Below are 18,688 nucleotides of genomic sequence, written 5' to 3' on the forward strand. Positions count from 1 at the left end.
ACTTGTTTGTATGTATTGTAGACTGATTCATAACTTGGTTGTACCCCCCATTGTTAAATAGTTTCTGACTTGAATTGTTTTATGCTTGGTGTCTTCAGTTGGTTTGAAGCTGTTTTCTTAGTTAATTTTTGACTGGTTTTATAGTATTATAGTATTGTACATATATATATATATATATATATATATATATATATATATATATATATATATATATATATATATATATATGTGTGTGTGTGTGTGTGTGTGTGTGTGTGTGTGTGTGTGTGTGTACTTTGTAGAGTACTGGAGTAGAGTAGAGTGTGATACTGTCTTGCTCTTGTCTCTATTGTTATGTTTTAATCAGTCAATCAGATAGATCAGTTTGTGTTTGTATTGTCTATTTTGGGCAAGAAACAGTTTTGAAAAGAAAATCACCTGTACCTGCTCCATATTTGAATTGATCTAAATTAACATTAATAATTAAAAAAATAAGTTTTTATTTTCATTTGATTCATTTCACACTGACGGAAACTTCTGTGATGTGTTTATAATAGATGTGAGAGATCCTCCTAAATCAGGAAAGATTGTGATAACAGAATATTTCTGTTTTATTTTACTGATAAGATTTATTTTATTTGAACTAGTTTCTTCCAAGAACAATTCAGCAGATGATTAATTGTGTAGATTTTATCAGAAATGTTTGCCCTAGCTTGCCTTCTCAGGCAGTTTGACTCCTCTGTTTAGATTTCCTAAAAACAGCCAATTACATTTGTTGAGTTTAGACTAAGCTGTCATTGTCTTCAAACTAAACATAAAAAAAAAACTGCTGCACAAATAATAAGGACAGACTGCAATCAATCATCACAGCAATTCAACACTGACCTGAAGTTTATGAACTATAAAAATGCCTCCGTCCATCAGCTGCAGATGTTTATTCAGACCTTAATAAAAATACTTTCTCTGTTGTTATAGATTGTGAAACGTTTAAAAGACAAACAGATGAGAGCTGTCATAATTTTTATTTTATCAGCAGAAGACACACTCAGACTTGTGCCGTAAAATGGAGACATATTCCTGAGCATCCACAAAAACAAAGACATTTGAGAGGGAAGACAGAGCCATACAAGAAGGGTCAAACAATACAAAGATATTCTGCTTGTCCAGATGTTGTGGTCATGTTTTCCCATTCATTAAAAAAAAAAATTCTTTTAAAGGGAGAAAGAGATGGCGAAATCAGGGCAGGATAGGGCAAAGGGAAAAAGGATGTTTGGGGATAAGACATTAAAGGCAGCAGTATGTTGAATAGGAGAGCAAGGGATAAGACTGACAGGGACATAAGATGTAAGATACATTTCTTAAGAGAGCACTTCAATTAAAAACAGAGAAAACATGGAAACCAGAGTCCACAGACTGAACAGGAGTGGACAAACACTCACCTGTTCCTGTTACAGCCTTGCTTAAGAAACAATCCAACAAAACAGGTAGGGCAAAAAAACGTACATAACTTAAGAGAAGGTGACAGAAAACAAGAAAAGAAAAGAAAGACCAAGAAGACACAGTGGGAAGGTACAGAAAAAGAAAATAAAGAAAATTTGGGGGGGGGGGGGGTTTAGAGGACAAAACGAGACAAGTCAACAAACCCTATTTGTTGAGAGATTCGGGGCAACACTACAGGGCAAAATGGACCTTATGAATCAGTACAAAAACCATACCGAGCAATGAAGGCAGGACATAATCCAACAAACAAGGACAAATCTAGACAGAGACATTTGGGAGTTGTTGTCACACATTTTTAGTATCAAAGAAGAAAAGAGTCCCTTAGGAAAACCAAACCAGAAATATCTGGAAAATGACAAACAGAATGAATGCAAGAGACTAAAGGACATGTCTTTAAACAACACGACACGAAAGGATGAACCAAGACAAAGAAGGATAATGGGGACAAGGAAGATCATTATAGCAGATGATGACACAGATGACAAAGGAAAGGCACAAGTGTGAGGGACAAACGCCCACAGTAAGTGGTTGTCCATCACAGGAAGTGACACGCTGACAGTAGGACTCAGCTGGGGATGATCACTAATTCAATCATTGCATGTGGGTTTTACTGATAATATGGGGACATAAATCTGTTAATAGTTGCACTGTCATCAAATATCAAGTCATCATAACCATCATTAAATATGAGGGTGAACACAAAGAAACACAACTTCTCTTCAGATCAGCCAAACAAAATAATTTTCTAAGAATATTAATAAGATTGTATTTTTTAACTCAGATTTTAGCTGGGATGATATAAACATAACAACTTTAATTTTTTATGCATTTTATTTTGAGACCTTAAATTGGACAAAATTGAGTGGGGGCAAAACAGTCAATTTATGTTTCAGATTTAGGCTAATTACAAAAAACTGTAATGAACTAAGAAATGGTTCTGTTTTAACAATAAACATGGCCACCAAATACTGGCGTAAAGAACAATAAAATTCAATTCAATTCAATTCAATTCAATTCAATTTAGTTCAAATCCACTGAATTATTTAATTTCCATTTTGATTATGTATAATGAACCAGTTTGGTTCAGTTCAGTTTAGTTAAGTTATTCTCAAAGCACTTTTATTACTGGTTTGGGGCGGAGAAAACTGGACAAAACTAAACTAAAACCAGATAAAAATAATCTAAACTTCTTTTTTTTTTTTTAAATGTTAAGAATTAAATTTAGTTTTGTCTGGTTGAATTAGTGACTTTAGCAACTCCTCCTTGACTAATTACTGATTGATTACTGATTGTTAATTGTCGCTCTAGTTTTGCCTTTTGTTAGAGACCCAAAGCAGGTCAGAGTTGAAAAGAGAATTAGTCAGACCTCTTCAAACTGAAAACTGGAGCAACCAGTTCTGTTTTTAGTTAAGTATATAAATATTTAAAATGCATACACTGGTAAAGGGCACATTATTTATCAATTTGGTAAACAGATACCAGTATTTACTATGCATGCGTCAGAAACAGATACTTAAATATATCCCATATACGGGAACCAAATTTAAACCTAAACTGCGACATAATTAAATCAGGGACTGGACTTTGAACCACAAAAACACACCCTTGTTGTGTCAGTGTGTCTTTCAGTGTGTTGATGCTGCTGATAAACAGGGTGTTCTGTCTGCTCTTTATTAGATTGAACTGCTTTTATCCACCAACACACACTGAAACTCAGTCAGCATCCATCAATCTCTGGGCATGTGCGTCAGAAAGGGAAAGATTGATGCTGTTTGAACTGGCAACATAGGCTCTACAAGATCAACAATGCAACAACTACGTGCTTTAAATGCCCGGCTTGTGTTCCAGTAGTGGACTAAACTCTAAAATGAATTTCATACATTTATTTCATTATCTAGTTCTCTATTGAGCTGATTGATGCACTAGTTTAATCAAAGTAACTTTTAAGTGTTGACATTTTTTAAAAATATGACTTTTTGATAACGTGATAGCTCTATTTCTGTGCTGTGGTTGGTGAGTGCTAGTTACCTGCTGGGTCTTTGTTTGTAGCCAGTTTCCTAATCTGATGGCCTCGACATTTTCTTCCTGCTATCATAGAAGCTAAACTGTAACTTAGTGAAATGTAGTGCCAATGTGTCTCACAAATGGCTTTGTAACATGATTTTTTTAATGGGTTGTTCACTTGAAGACGTTGTTCCTGTGCATGATAAGTATGCTGCTTCATAGTGTTGCAGTAATGCTGAATCATCTTGCATGGAATATCTTTTTTTCTTTTCCTCAGTTTATTAGTTAAATACATTAATATATCAAGGGTTCATCACTATGAATCAATTGCCCTAACATTTCTAAAAGTATTATTGCTAATGTTGCTATCAACAATGTAAGCATTCATTCATTCTTTCATTATCCTAACCACTTAGTCCAATTAAGGGTCACTGGGAAGCTGGAGCCTATCCCAGCCGTCTTTGGGCGAAAGGCAGGGTACACCTTGGACGCTCGCCAGTCCATCGTAGGACAACGTAACCAATAAGACAAAATTTGTAATACTCCACTATTAGCCTTGGTTGTGATTAGTGTGACTTGGTAGTGGCAGTGCTTTTATCTGTGGGCCTGCTTAAAACCAGACATGGTAATACAGATGTTTAGTTTTTATAGTAATACAGCGGGATTGAAGCTGGTTAGAGGCTTAGTTCAGCTAAATCTTATCATTTGAAATCAGAGGGTTTTGATGAAAACAGCAATTCAGACATACAACGAGAGACTACATCTCTGTGCTGTTCATTACAATTTACTTGATCATAAAATATATTTCAGAAAAATATCCTACTCCTCTACAAATTGTTGAACTGACAATCAAAGGTTTTTGCACATAGTGGTGTACCACAAGGCTTGGTTTTTAGACTCCTGCTTTTAAAGCAACTCCACCAAGGAGACATATTGTGTGATATAAGTTCCTGGACAAAAATCCAGCATGCAAAGACACATGGTCCTACAAGCTTTCCTAGAAACTAGCATTTAGTTCTGAAAAGAAAGGAATAGAAAAGAAAAGTAAAGAAAAGCCTTGATTCCCAAAAGCTAATTGAGGCACTTACATTTCTCTAGAATTACTACAGCTTCAGATAGAAAACTCCCACAAAAACACTGAAGGAATCTCATCTGTGTGTTCTGGATCATAGAGCAGCAAGGTTATGAAGATATTTTTTGCAATAATCAGGCAACAGTGGTCGGTTACTGTGCAAACTAATTTGGATTTTGCAAGTGTAAAATAAAAATTTACAACAGTTATGTACAATATTGGTAGTGACTGCTGGAAAAGGCTCCAGCCCCTGCAACCCTGAATTGGACGAAATGGTTTAGGAAATGATTGAACAAACAAATTTGTGCAACACATGTAAAACAGCCTGGTTGTATGTTTGCATCCTTTTATTCTTATCCCATAATGGATGTTTGTTTTTCGTGGAAACAACGGTAAAGACTATCATTAGTTTTTTTAAATGAAATCTGCTGCGATGAAAACCCAAAGCTCCGTATTGATTATTTTTTAGGAAAAAAGCCTGGTCTGCAGTTGACTGACTCCTTATATAGACTTTCTCTCCTGCTGCTTATCAGGCTCACAGTTACCCTCCACATACATGCAGGATTGGGATTTGTGTGATTTAATTGGCTTCCAGACTTTGGCTGGATGGACATGACCCAGAAAATAATGCAAATTTTAAAAAGTGGGGGGAAAAAAACCCCAAAAAGAAAAACAGCCTCAGCTTCAGTGAGCTGTGATTATCTTCTTAGAAAAAAGGCATGAACAAGACAGAAGACAGTCACCAAGCAAAAGTTTAAAGTAGTTTTTCTTAATTTGTTTATTTAATCTATTAAACATCTTATTCAATGGGTAGGCTATACAGTGTAAACAAACCACTGCCAAAGTGTTAATAATGAACAGTATGAAACAGTGTATAAAATAGTTTTAGATCAATAAGTGCCATCAGATTTTGGATTTTAGGTGTAAATATTAGCACTTAACATAGATAAATATTGAGACCTGGCACACAAGGATGTGTGTGCTATTCAGTCTGTGAACAGAAAGTAAAGCAGTACAATGATAATTCTTATAATGTGCTAAAGGTTGACAATTAAAGCTACATCTCATCAAAATTAAAATCTGGAGTTTTGAATGTTTTTGCAAGCAGTATCTTGTTCCCACCCTCATACCTGAAACGTGACACCACCTCCCTCTCCCACACACACAAACACACACACCCTAACACCCCCTTCCCCATATTTTTAGTTGCAATCCTGGTTTTTGTCAGTTAGTTCGACTGAAATCAACAAAGCCAAAAACAACATTCATTCACTCTGTGTTATTTTTTAATCTTTGCAAAGCTACGGTTCACAAATACTTTCGATACAGATAAAAATGTGTGTGGAAGAGAAATAAAACAATATGTTTACTTTTGGCAATAATTCAAAGCATGGCAACCAACACATGGCGTTTCTGCAGGGGTGACGGGAATGGTGGAGATGGACGAGTTGGGAGACAGAGAGATCGACTTTTCTATGTGGGACATGACAGATCTAGAGTCTGGAGAGTTTCAGGTAAAATCCTAACCACATAATTTCATCACTATGATACAGCAACAACAAGATGGTGCTTAACTGGTGGAATATTTTCAGCCATGATCTGTTGATATTGGCTGAGGGGAAACAATCATACAAACTGACACATGAAGCACAGACTGTTGGATAGCAATGGTGACTTCAGTTGTTTGCTGCTGTGTGTGCTTTCAGGTGGTGTGCATCTATAACAGCAGTTTAAAACACCTAGTCATGCAGAAAGGTCTGAACTTCCAGTGGCCTGGAGGCTCTCCACCTCCAGATGTGCCCAAGTGTGGCTTCAAGAATGACAACCCAGCCTGCCTCACACGTACGAATGCAGCCCACGGACATATACCGACATAGATCGAGGGGCAACTACAAACTACCAACACAACCATTGATCCAGAAAAAGACACATGTGTAAACACATCTAAACAAGATGAAACACTTTTAGACACACTGTAGAAACATACAAAAAGGCAAACAGCTACTGACCACAGTACAAGTATGGACAATTGATACTGGTCATTGCAAATCTACACAACAGGTATACGTATAGACAGCCCTGGAGACACACTTGAAGACTACTTACATACTTTGTGTATAGACACATTTACTGACCCCAAATGCAACTTTGTTTTCCAAATATTTTTTATTTATTTTCAAGTTTTATATACATACAAAGAAAACAACAACTATAACAACACTCCTCACATTCACACACACACACATATCCATCGCATGCACCTTTTATGCAGACAATATTAGGTTGTAAAGTGATGGCATCATATCTCTCCCTCCAGGTTCAATAAAGTTCAAGTGTCTAATGTAAAATAAATACCTCAATTATTAACTTTCAAATTTAAATTCACCAAGGAAACTAAAGTTATCATCTCTAAAATACAACTTTAAATACAACTAAAAGACACATCACCTTAAAAATTAATAGACATAAATTTACTTTGCACAGATACATTTTTGGAATACAAGCATACAGATACACAAATACAGACTATTTATCTGCATGCACAAATACTGTAAAAACTACATAAAACATGTACAGCTGCAGACACAAACTTCAAACACGCCTAGGCAGAAATACAGATTATGAATGTACTTACATACACACATACAAACTTTAGAGACATGTACAGATTATGAGAATACTTACAGACACAATCATGGATGCATGTTTACTGCCCCAAAACAACTGAAGACATCACACCTAGAGCCAATTTATGGACACATTTACTTGTTATAAATATCTTCATGGACACATGAGAGGATTTCCACAATGTGATTTCACAAATTACATTAAAGGTATACACATTTTCCTTGCCATTATAGCCTTATAAAACACAAAAAGAATTACAGGAACTTCTCAGGCCTCAGTGGCTGTAGTCATTGTGATAAATAAATACCAATGTTGAACAAAAAAGTTCAGGTAAAAGAGGTCAATCACAACAAATCACAGCTCTTGCAGCCCTCCAGTTCAAAACAAGACATTATTTGTCATGCAATGGGAAAATGTCTCTTTCAACACGTGATAGGTAATACACACGTAAAGTGAAAAGTGCCTGCAAATTCTGATCAAAACTTCCTTTGCTTCTCACCCACACAGGTACAGTTACGATGCATCAGATGGTTGCCATGGTAATCTGCTTTGTCTTTGTCATCATTGTTACCATCACCATCTTTATCTACAGGTGAGCCAGACATACAGTATGCTCACAATTATTTTGATAAACCCTCACTCACAACCCTTTGAGCATCTGTGGTAATACATGAGGTCCAAACTGTCGTCACCTCACATAAATGTCCACATTCTGAAGTCTTAAACTTAAATCGGTCCTCACAAAGATAGATGCACAAGAGCACACCCTGATTTCTGGTGGTTCAGGCTCTCACAGCACCTCTGTCTCTCTCTCCCTTTTTTTTCTCTCTTTCTCCATTTTATTTTTATTTTTTCTCCTGTCGTCCTTCCCCGCCTTATGTCTACACATTCTCTTCCATTCTTTCTTTCTTTAATAATAGAGAGATCACATCGAGGCCAAGAATGAGTGGATGGAGAATTAGTATTTAAACAAATATTTAAAAAGATCTGTCTTTTGCAATTTCCTTAGACACACAGTCAGAAATTTCTGACCTTTTAAAAATGCACTGACTTTTCTAGAAGCTTTGCACACGAGCCTCAGTCACAAACCCCCTCTGCATGTGCATAAAAAGTGATAAAAGGTTTTGATGATACAAATATATTCTGCCCTATTTGCACGCAACTTGTATTGTGTTGTTCTTAGTTTATTAGCATAGCACACTTGTAGGTTTATTAATATTTGTTAGTGAGCCTGTTTATAATCTGTGTGGTGTAATCTTTGTACAAATAAATCAGCACAAGGGATTAAGAACAAAGTGAATCACGCAAACTCAGGCTGAGTGAATCATCCTGCTTAAGGCAAATCAAAATGAAATCCGGCATTCAGTTATCTTCTCTTTTCCTTTTTTTTTATTATTAAGTGTGAATAAACGTATCTGTGAAGCAAAAACATCAGATGTTTGTGAGTCCTTTAAAAATGAAATACATTTATAATGATAAAAACTAGTAATTCAAGAGTAATTTGTTCATGTTTATAAGTACTTTTAATATGTTATGACAACAGCACAAGGAAAGAGAATCACCATGATTAGGCTGAATGCTGAAAAGAGAAGCCATCTTGGCACCTCTCTCATTCTCTGTAGTTTGATGCAGTCTTGTTTGTCACACACACACACACACACACACACACACACACACACACACACACACACACACACACAAATACACACACTCTTTAATGTCCACTGTTTCTGTTTCTATCTCGCTGATACACTCACTTAACACTTCCTTGTTTTTCACTCTCGTCTCATTGTTTTTTTTCTTACTCATTTATTTTTTAACACACCTATACACCAACTCTGCCAACACACACACACACACACACACACACACACACACACACACACACACACACACACACACACACACCTGTCCTCCTGTTTGTCAAATAGGAAGTTGAAGCTAGAGAGTGAGCTGGCAGCTCAGCTATGGAGAGTTTCCTGGGACGACATCCAGATGAGCAACTTGGATAAAGTTCTGAAGCGAACATGCAGCAGGCTCACCCTATCTTTGGTAACATATATATTCTCACTCAAGACTAAGTTTAAATGTATGTTTGCATGATCCATTGCTTTACCGGTTTGTTTGTTTTTGTTGCTCATAGATGATTACTGGAGTGTCTTGAAGTCTGGTTACAACTAAACTGTCAACTTAATATAAAACATTAAAAAGAAAGAAGATGAAAGTAAAAAAAAAAAAAAAAAAAAAAAAAGAAAAAAAACCCAAATGAATGGACAATATTTTAACAATTATTAATAAGAAAATACAGTATATGATTATTTCTTAATCAGATGTGGATGTTAGCAGATATTTCCACTAATATGTACCCATTCACTTTTTTTTCTTCAGACATTCAGGCATGTAATTGTGTGTCTATGCAACTTCTAGTGGTTAGAAGATCAACTGCATGTGAAGGATAAAACTGGCGTCTTTAATGGCAATAGATGCATCTAAATAATAATCTATTTTAGTTCAAACCATGATAACTGGTAACCCTACCAAAGTGTTGTTATTTTCTAAACCCAACCAGAAAGTCAGAAAAATGCCTTACTGTCTTAGTAATGGAACAAATTTCAATTTATGAATAAATGGTAGTTAAGATGTAGTATCTTGTGGTTGGATAGTATTCAATGAAATAACAGCCACAGTATATGTAAGAGCCACCAAATTTTTTTTCCCATTTTTCAATTGATTTTTGGCTTTTTTTCCTGTTAAGTGCAGAGAAATTTCAATCAGGCTTCAGATATGCTCATGCTACGTAAAACAGCGTAAAACAGCAAACATTTCAATTCAAAGTAACAATCTGACCAAGTGGCTAAAACTGAAATGGAAATATTCCACTTAAGTTTGTGTTGCTTCTCTACAGAAAGGATCCAACTATGGCTCCCTGATGACCATGGAGGGACACATTCAGATCTACACCAAGACTGGTTACTACAAGGTCTGTTACAGACTTGCACCACTCTAACAGTAGTATTGCATGTTTCTGAAGGGACTTTGACAATACTATGTTATGAGTAAAAAAAAAAAAACCTTTCCCATTCTGCCATTTTTAGGGAAATCTTGTAGCGATCAAGTATATCAACAAGAAACGAATTGAACTGACAAGGAAGATCCTATTTGAACTGAAACATGTAAGAACATTCAAGAAGCTGTCAATGCAAATGACTATCTTGTCTTTCCTCTTGTTTCATTGGCAACTTTATGTAAATTTCTGGGTTACTGCCCAACATCTTATGTGCTGGGAGTTTTGGTGTGATTTGAACCTGCAGCCTATGTGGTTTTTTTTTAACAGATGCGAGATGTTCATAATGAACACCTGACTCGCTTCATTGGTGCCTGCATTGACCCACCAAACATGTGTATCATCACTGAGTATTGTCCTAGGGGAAGCCTTCAGGTACATCACATGCAACTCTGGATCTAGGAACTTAGTGTTCCAAGTATCAGCTGTCAGTCTCCTTCTATTTGCTGCCCATCAGTATCAATTCATCAGACATGAGCAGTACTGAATAATCATCTATCCATCATACAATAAGTACTGTGATGTTCATCCTCCTTTTAACAAGCCTTGATAACATTTCATATGTGTTGATTTCACCTCTTTGATCAATCAATACCCCTTCATCAACCTTTTTTTTTTTATCAATTGACCACTGATCAATTATCAAACATCAATACCCCTCTATCAACTATAAATAACCCTACATTATCTTTCAAAATTGCTTTTACCCTATAGCCAAAACAAAAAGCTTAAATGAACCACTAACTCCAGGTTTTTAATCCAGATCCCTTCCAACAATTCTTTATGCATCAGATGTTTGTTTCACTTTTAGTTATACTTATCTGTCAGTGCTGTAACCTAGCAACCTCCTGGTGCTGTAACCTAGCAACATGAGAAGATATGTCAGCCTGCAGTGGGCTGATGTGGGCTGTGTAGGGTTGTTGCCAGATGACCGCTGGATTTAAGAGCTGTATGAGTTATTTTCTGCCCTGAGAGGAGGAAGGTGTTTTCTGTACTATAGATGAACAACTGTCAGAGCAGAGACATTCCCTTGTTTTGCTCTAACAGTGCAGAAGAGATTTTAAATTTGCACAAAAATCTTCTCCAGACAAAAATGTTCTGACAGTGCAGATATATCCTCAAAGAGCAGACACATACAGATTTTGCAGATATATCCTTACATTTTAGAAATATCATGGGGCAGAAATGTCTAGGTTTGAAGTTTCAAGATGGAATCTGATTTAGGTCAAAATTTAAGCTCAATGCCTTCAGTCAAAGTGAGTTTTAGTCTTCATGTAGTTAAGTGACACCTAAACACCTTTTCAGGGTCCAATCAGATATATATATATATATATATATATATATATATATATATATATATATATATATATATATATATATATATATATATATATATATATATATATATATATGTGTATATATATATATATATATATATATATATATATATGTATATATATATATATATATATATATGTGTATATATATATATATATATATGTATGTATGTGTATATATATATATATATATATATATATATATATATATATATATATATATATATATATATATATATATATATATATAACTGTATAAGTAACACACAATTACTTTTTAGGTGGTGTGTCAGGTTAAGTACAGTCATACTTTATATATTGCTATAATTTATTTCATCATATAGATTGTGCAATAATGGGGTTAAAATCTACATTATGTTATTGTATGTATTTATGTTGTGCTTTTTTTTGTAATATTTAGGAGGAAGAAAAGAAGGAAATGAACCATTTTCACAAATTTGACATATTTACACATTAGTGTTCATTAATGTGCACTGTTTCTGTTGTAATAAGTAACTAAAATAAATAAGTAAATTGAAATAAAAAGATGTTTTATATCAGTGAGGATTCCCACTTATCCCGTTTGACCAATTTTTGTGTGCTTCTTCAGGACCTGATGGAGAGCGACAGCATCACTTTGGACTGGATGTTCAGATACTCCCTCATCAATGATATTGTCAAGGTAACAGGTCTCCTGTCAGGCTATGCAGCAGTCTGTTGGTTGTTGGACATCTGTAAACAGCATTTGTCAATCAGATCCCAGGAGTGGATTTTGTATCATTCATGCTCTTTGACTGTGAGCTGTTTCCTGCTTTCTGTAGGTTTTGTTTTTTAATCCTGTTGTCTCTGGTATTATTGTACTTATATTGACTACATTGTATGCTCGTCCAACAATAAAACAACTCAAGCATAAAAACAAAACAATTAGGATGGAAAACAAACAACCAGATGTTAAACAGTGAATTTGACTGTCTGGTCTCTATCTCTAATCTCTGTATAATTTATTTTAAATTATTTCAGATTTATTTAAATTGTTCACCATTGTTACTTATCTTTTTAGTATATTTGTCTGTTTGCGTTTGTTTTTCAGGGTATGGCATTCCTCCACAACAGTGTCATCATCTCCCATGGTAACCTTAAATCATCCAACTGTGTGGTGGACAGCCGCTTCGTCCTGAAGATCACAGATTATGGACTGCAGAGCCTCCGTACCAACACTTGCCCTGAAGATATACATGCTTTCTACGCAAGTATGATGCTCTTTCTGCTTGTAAATTGCCATATTTACAAGAAACTAAATCATTAATTTCATATTACAAATTACCCATCAGGTAAACTGTGGACTGCTCCAGAGCTGCTGAGGACAGAATGTCCACCTCTCTGTGGGACCCAGAAGGGAGACGTCTACAGCTTTGGTGTAATTTTGCAAGAAGTGGCTCTGCTCAGAGGAGTCTTCTACCTCGATCCACACTCCCTCACTCCTAAAGGTCAGTGAGGATGGCAGGACGTGAAGAGTCCTGAACACAGTGTCTCTTATCATAAGTCTATCTGCGCTGAAACACAAGTGTGATGACAATAATGGTTTATTTACATTCCTGTGAAGCAGCTGGATAACAAATCCCTGTCAGCAAACACATTAACATATCTGTGATTCTTTCAGGAACCATCAACCCACACTTTATATGTTCCACATTTAATCTGAACTCCTGAAGCAAAAAATGTAACTTTAACAGCAATGGATATTGAAAGGATTGTGGCTACAATGGCTCTATGGATCACACTAACTTCACACTCCTTTTCTGTAGCTATACACTTTCAAGATATGAACCCTTGATTAATTTTATTTATCAAGTTTCTCAGGCTTTAGATGCTTATTTTTTGTAGCCTTGAATTGTAACCTCATTGAGTGGATTTCATTGCCGCATTATTAATTTATTTTGGCACTGAAAATAGCATTCAGCATGTGACCGGACATCTCCCTGCAGCCTCTGAAAAGAAATGCTGAACAAAGTTACCTGAATGACATTGATATCATCAAGAATATTGTAGAGTCAACTTTGGATAGATACAGACAATATGGATTAAACGTTCCTAAACATATGGTAACATCATACATCTTAGATAGATAACTGATGCCCTCTAGTGGACAATGTGGCTTTGTAACAATTATACTTATGAGTAAAATTTCAGAAAGACATAGTCATATATCAGATTTAAATTTGAGTCATGCATAAAAACAAAGAAATAACTAATTAAATGGCGCCTCATTTCTTCAGAGAAGGGTAAATAGATCTTAACAGTGAACTGAGAGTGCAGCATCACAATAAAGAGCGGTATCGCTTTACCCTGAATAAACTGATCTGTGGTTAGAAGCTTCAGTCAGCACTAAATAAATCCTGCTGTCAGCATTTTCATATTTTCTAAATCAGCATGAGCCAAGCAGCAGTTCCAACAGAGCAAGTCATTACCTCAGACTCACAGAACTGGGTCAACATGGCGAATTTACGAAGTCATTCTGCAGTCAGGTGATGATTGATCTTTGCAGAAATTCAGTTTAAGTATAGAGAGACAATGTACAGTATTTCAATGACAGGATGTGGAGCTAAAAACCCAATCAACCTCAAAGAAAAGATTAAAAATATTAGTAATAAGAAAAAAAGCCAACATGCTTATCTGAAAGATAAAAATATACAGAACACTCATTTGTATGCTATAGTTGCTATGACTTAAATATCAAAGGCAAGTAGATGAAATTATATACAGAGGAATCAGCGATTGTAGGATGTTAAAATCATGCAACTTTAAGTGATGACAAAGAAAATACCATTGATGAAACACACAGGACAGACAGACTTTTACTAATGTCAAATGTAAGAGTTGATATTTCATCCAGCAAGGATTAAGAATAATGCTGACTGACAAAATATGCCATCAGCATCTGAGTTGAAAATAAATGTGTATTGGTGTCCAAAGCAACCAGAGCTTTGAATAATTACCAGAATTACCGCAAGATCCTAGATTTCATTGTCTGTGCCTTGTGTTGGACTTTTTAACCAGGGTGAAGTGTTTATTGTGCTCTATTCAAGATCTTACACTTAGACTGTACAAGTCAAAAAGCTTCTAATCAAACCCACTTGGGTGTAGTCTGCTTCAATATACAGCTAAACACTAAATAAAAAAAAAAACAATGAAAAAACCCTTCTTAAGCATACAAATTAACATACTGTAATAAAGATCCTATGCTATTTCTGACTTTTTAAACTAATTACATAGGTTTTTAACATGATCTTCCTGTGCCCAATGCTCCAGAAATCATCCAGGCAGTGATTCAGGGTGGTGTACCGCCCCTCCGTCCCTCCCTCTGCTTCCACAGTCACAGTGAGGAGCTCGGGGTCCTGATGCAGCGCTGCTGGAGCGAAGAACCGAGTGAACGGCCTGACTTCAACACCATTAAAGTTCTGCTGAGAAAGCAGCACAGGTGTAAAAACAGTAAACCAATGCCCTAATCCACCCAAATTTACTCTGTTAAATTTCTCTCTAGGCCTATATCTGGTTAAAAATGGTTTTTCATGTGTTTGCTTTTCTTTTTTTAAAACAAAAGAATGGCTATGATAATGTATTTACGATCAATCACCAAACAAATAAAGTTTAAATATTTGTGAATAAGTTGCTCTGTATAAGAAAGAATTATATAAGTTTTGCTGTCATATCAAGAAAGTTGTGTCCAACTGTTAGAGGTTCATCAATCAGCAAAAATTTAGGACCAAAAAACTGTGGGACACTTCAAGATGAAAGCTTAATATCTCTTCCCTTCATGTGCGTCTTCCTGTGTGTCATTTTGTCTGTCTATACTGCTGTCTTTCTGTCTTTAGAGGTTATGGCTCCAACATCTTGGACAATCTTCTGTCCCGTATGGAGCAGTATGCCAACAACCTGGAAGAACTGGTGGAAGAAAGAACTCAAGCTTATAATGAGGAGAAGCGCAAGGCAGAAGCCCTGCTGTACCAGATACTGCCACAGTAACTATGCTGAAATTATTCTGGATATTATGACTAGAACTGCACAGCATGCTATTATAGTAACAATATTGTAATACATTAATCACTTCTTAGCACTTTGGTTTGTGTCATGGCTCTGTTTCTGTCAGTTCCGTAGCCGAACAGCTGAAAAGAGGTGAAACGGTTCAAGCCGAAGCTTTTGACTCTGTTACCATCTACTTCAGTGACATTGTCGGCTTTACTGCTCTCTCTGCTGAGAGCACACCCTTGCAGGTTGGTAAAACCTCATTTGCCTGTGAATATTCAACTCATGTAGGCCACAACCTGCATATACCGGTGGTTTGAGAGGTGTGCAGGACAGATCATGTATTTTCTGTACTGTTGACAGACTCAGTGATCAGATTGAATTTCAGGTTGTTCTTTATTGTTGCAAATCTGATAAGAAAAACATTGTAAAACACAAACATGCTTTCAGTAAAAAGCAAACACTGAGCTGAGGTGTTTTTTTTTATTCAACTCTAGGTTGTGACTTTATTAAATGATCTCTACACTTGCTTTGATGCCATCATTGACAATTTTGATGTTTACAAGGTAAAATCTTCTCTATTTACAAAAACACATTAAACTGTAGAGAAATAGTATGAATCAGGTCTGCATATAATCCCCTTCTTAAGGTGGAAACCATCGGAGATGCCTACATGGTGGTCTCAGGTCTGCCAGTAAGGAATGGTAAACTTCACGGTCGAGAGGTTGCTCGGATGTCTCTCGCCCTGCTGGATGCTGTAAAGAGTTTTAAAATTCGACATCGACCTAACCAGCAACTGAGGCTCCGCATTGGCATCCATAGTGGTACAACAAAACACCACCATACTCCAACAATAATCATAACTACACAATGCCAAGTAACAAACTGACAGTATTGTTGTTGTTCAGGTCCGGTGTGCACTGGTGTGGTGGGTTTAAAGATGCCCAGGTACTGTTTGTTTGGAGATACAGTTAACACTGCGTCACGCATGGAATCAACAGGAGAGGGTAAGATCTGCGAACTTACAGGAACTTTTAAACTGATCAGCTTCCTGTGTCCAAAACACTTTCATCTGTGGTCAGGAAACAAACACGACATTTGTCAGAGACAACAAACAAAGTTACACAATGAAATACAGTAATCACAAGATAAAAAATCTTTATTTCCACCTAACTGCTAAAATGGTGAACTGAACTAGTTTGGACCAGGGTAACTAGGCTGTGTTTGATCATCAGAGGGTGGCAGTAAAGTCTGGGTTGCATTTTGCTTCAAATTAAATGTAGAAAAAAAGGTTTCCAGTAAAAAGATTTTTTTTTTAATTTAGTTATTTTACTTTTTAAATATCAATCAATCACTGTGAACCACATCTCTACTCTACAAGTGAGAACTGCTGTTCTTTCATGTGAGATAAAACATCACAGCCTTTTTTTAAAGAAAGGTAAAAAACTTACTCAAACAAGAATAAAGCTTGTTTTCTGTGAAAGAATATGTTTCAACATCAGCAAAGTACATAAACATAGCCAGAACAGACTGCAGAAATAGCAGAATCTCAGCACACATTTTGTGATATTTATAGATCAAACTGTTGGTCGGCTTAGCTAATTATGACATTTAACACAATGTCAACATAAAAGTTGTATCTTTGACTATCATCCAACAAAGGTTGTGAAACACTTGGGAGTCTCCTTACACTACATTGCTCCCATCTCTTAGTAAAATAACCATAAGACTTTATCTTACTCAGTATGCCAACCAATTCTTGATACAAGTCATAGTTTCTTTCATATCAACTTCTGCAGTGCAACATGTAGTCCAAAATGTGGCAACACACCCGGTGTTTGAACATCTAAAGAGAACATGTTGCTTATTTTAATTAACTTTTTTGGCTACCCGGGGCTGCCTGAACCTAATTAAAGTCACTAATGCTGCCAATAGACTGATGGCAGGGTCTGCATCTGCCGTCTAAACTCAGTTATCTGATACTGCTATTCCTACACACACAACAGTCTGAGCCCATGAGCTGTTGGGGATCACCAGGAGATCTAAAATCCTTCTGACTCCTCAGAAGATAATTCCTGTTATTGCTTGGTTCTCATCTGACAGAATATTATCAATCACAGCAGTGGGCATAAGACAACAATGACCAGACGATTAAGCCCTCTCGGACATTATAATTTATTGAACAGCTTAAAGTGAAGGCTCTAAATTGATGTTGTTATGACACTTTTTCTCTCATGCTTACATTTCTGGTTAGAAGGATGAAGACATGGAAGAGGGTTGTTAAGGATGTGCGAACGGGAAAATGACATGAGGGGGCAGCAAAGTCATGTATGCTACAATACCTGATGTGCCTAAAGTCATTTGTGTGACACACTTGTGTCTTCACAGCTTTGAAGATTCATGTGTCTGAAGCAACTCGTCAGGTCCTGCAGGAGTTCACCTGCTTCCAGCTACAACTCAGAGGAGAGATCGAGGTGAAGGGGAAGGGTAGTATGAGGACATACTGGCTGCTAGGGGAGTATGACAAAAATGGATAAAGGAACAACAGAGACTGACAGAGGACTTATGAGGGATCAACTTGATGGATAAGATGTGAATGGAAAAACAGATTCTTTTTTTTAAGCTGCCTTTCTCTTCAGTTAGTTACATGTGGCATCATTTACAGTTACAGTTCTGTAACTGACTGAAATGAACTGGTTTCACTAGACATAAACCATAATGAAATATATACTGACAGGCGAATGTTTAAATGTAAAATAAATAATCTTGAAAGAAAGTTGTGTAAATAAAATATATATTGTGTTGTTATTTCTGTATTGTTGTCTTTTTCTCCAAATACTTGGGAACACCTCATCATTCAAGCTGTTTAAATGCAAAATGTTTGACTGATCACTCTAAAAGTATATAACACTGTCTAATTTTAACAAGTAATATTTAACTTAATATTCAAGGTGATTTGTTGGCATAAATGTAACATGACACAATATTCTATTTGAATAGCATGCTTCCTGGTTAGCATTCCAAATTAATAAAATATCAATAACTAGGTTTACAAGTATTTTTTATTCTAGTGAGTCAAGG

General features: G+C 36.0%; 1 protein-coding gene across 1 annotated transcript in view; it reads left to right on the forward strand.

The window, feature by feature from the left end:
- The window catches only part of LOC306770276 (atrial natriuretic peptide receptor 1-like), a gene marked incomplete at its 3' end in the record, with an annotated part of 30,180 nt that extends 12,036 nt beyond the window's left edge, over nt 1-18,144 (forward strand). The window contains exons 6-22 of the mRNA XM_079259123.1: nt 5,975-6,069; nt 6,262-6,397; nt 7,691-7,775; nt 9,115-9,235; nt 10,089-10,163; nt 10,279-10,356; nt 10,518-10,622; nt 12,195-12,266; nt 12,675-12,834; nt 12,916-13,071; nt 14,894-15,062; nt 15,457-15,603; nt 15,732-15,855; nt 16,105-16,173; nt 16,257-16,431; nt 16,516-16,614; nt 17,996-18,144. Coding sequence (XP_079115249.1) covers nt 5,975-6,069; nt 6,262-6,397; nt 7,691-7,775; nt 9,115-9,235; nt 10,089-10,163; nt 10,279-10,356; nt 10,518-10,622; nt 12,195-12,266; nt 12,675-12,834; nt 12,916-13,071; nt 14,894-15,062; nt 15,457-15,603; nt 15,732-15,855; nt 16,105-16,173; nt 16,257-16,431; nt 16,516-16,614; nt 17,996-18,144 — 2,015 coding nt within the window. The remainder of the gene's footprint in view (nt 1-5,974; nt 6,070-6,261; nt 6,398-7,690; nt 7,776-9,114; nt 9,236-10,088; nt 10,164-10,278; nt 10,357-10,517; nt 10,623-12,194; nt 12,267-12,674; nt 12,835-12,915; nt 13,072-14,893; nt 15,063-15,456; nt 15,604-15,731; nt 15,856-16,104; nt 16,174-16,256; nt 16,432-16,515; nt 16,615-17,995) is intronic.
- Nucleotides 18,145-18,688: the final 544 nt, after the last annotated feature.

The sequence above is a fragment of the Telmatherina bonti genome, assembly GCF_933228915.1.
Source record: "Telmatherina bonti genome assembly, chromosome: 19".
NCBI classification, from domain to species: Eukaryota; Metazoa; Chordata; class Actinopteri; order Atheriniformes; family Telmatherinidae; genus Telmatherina; species Telmatherina bonti.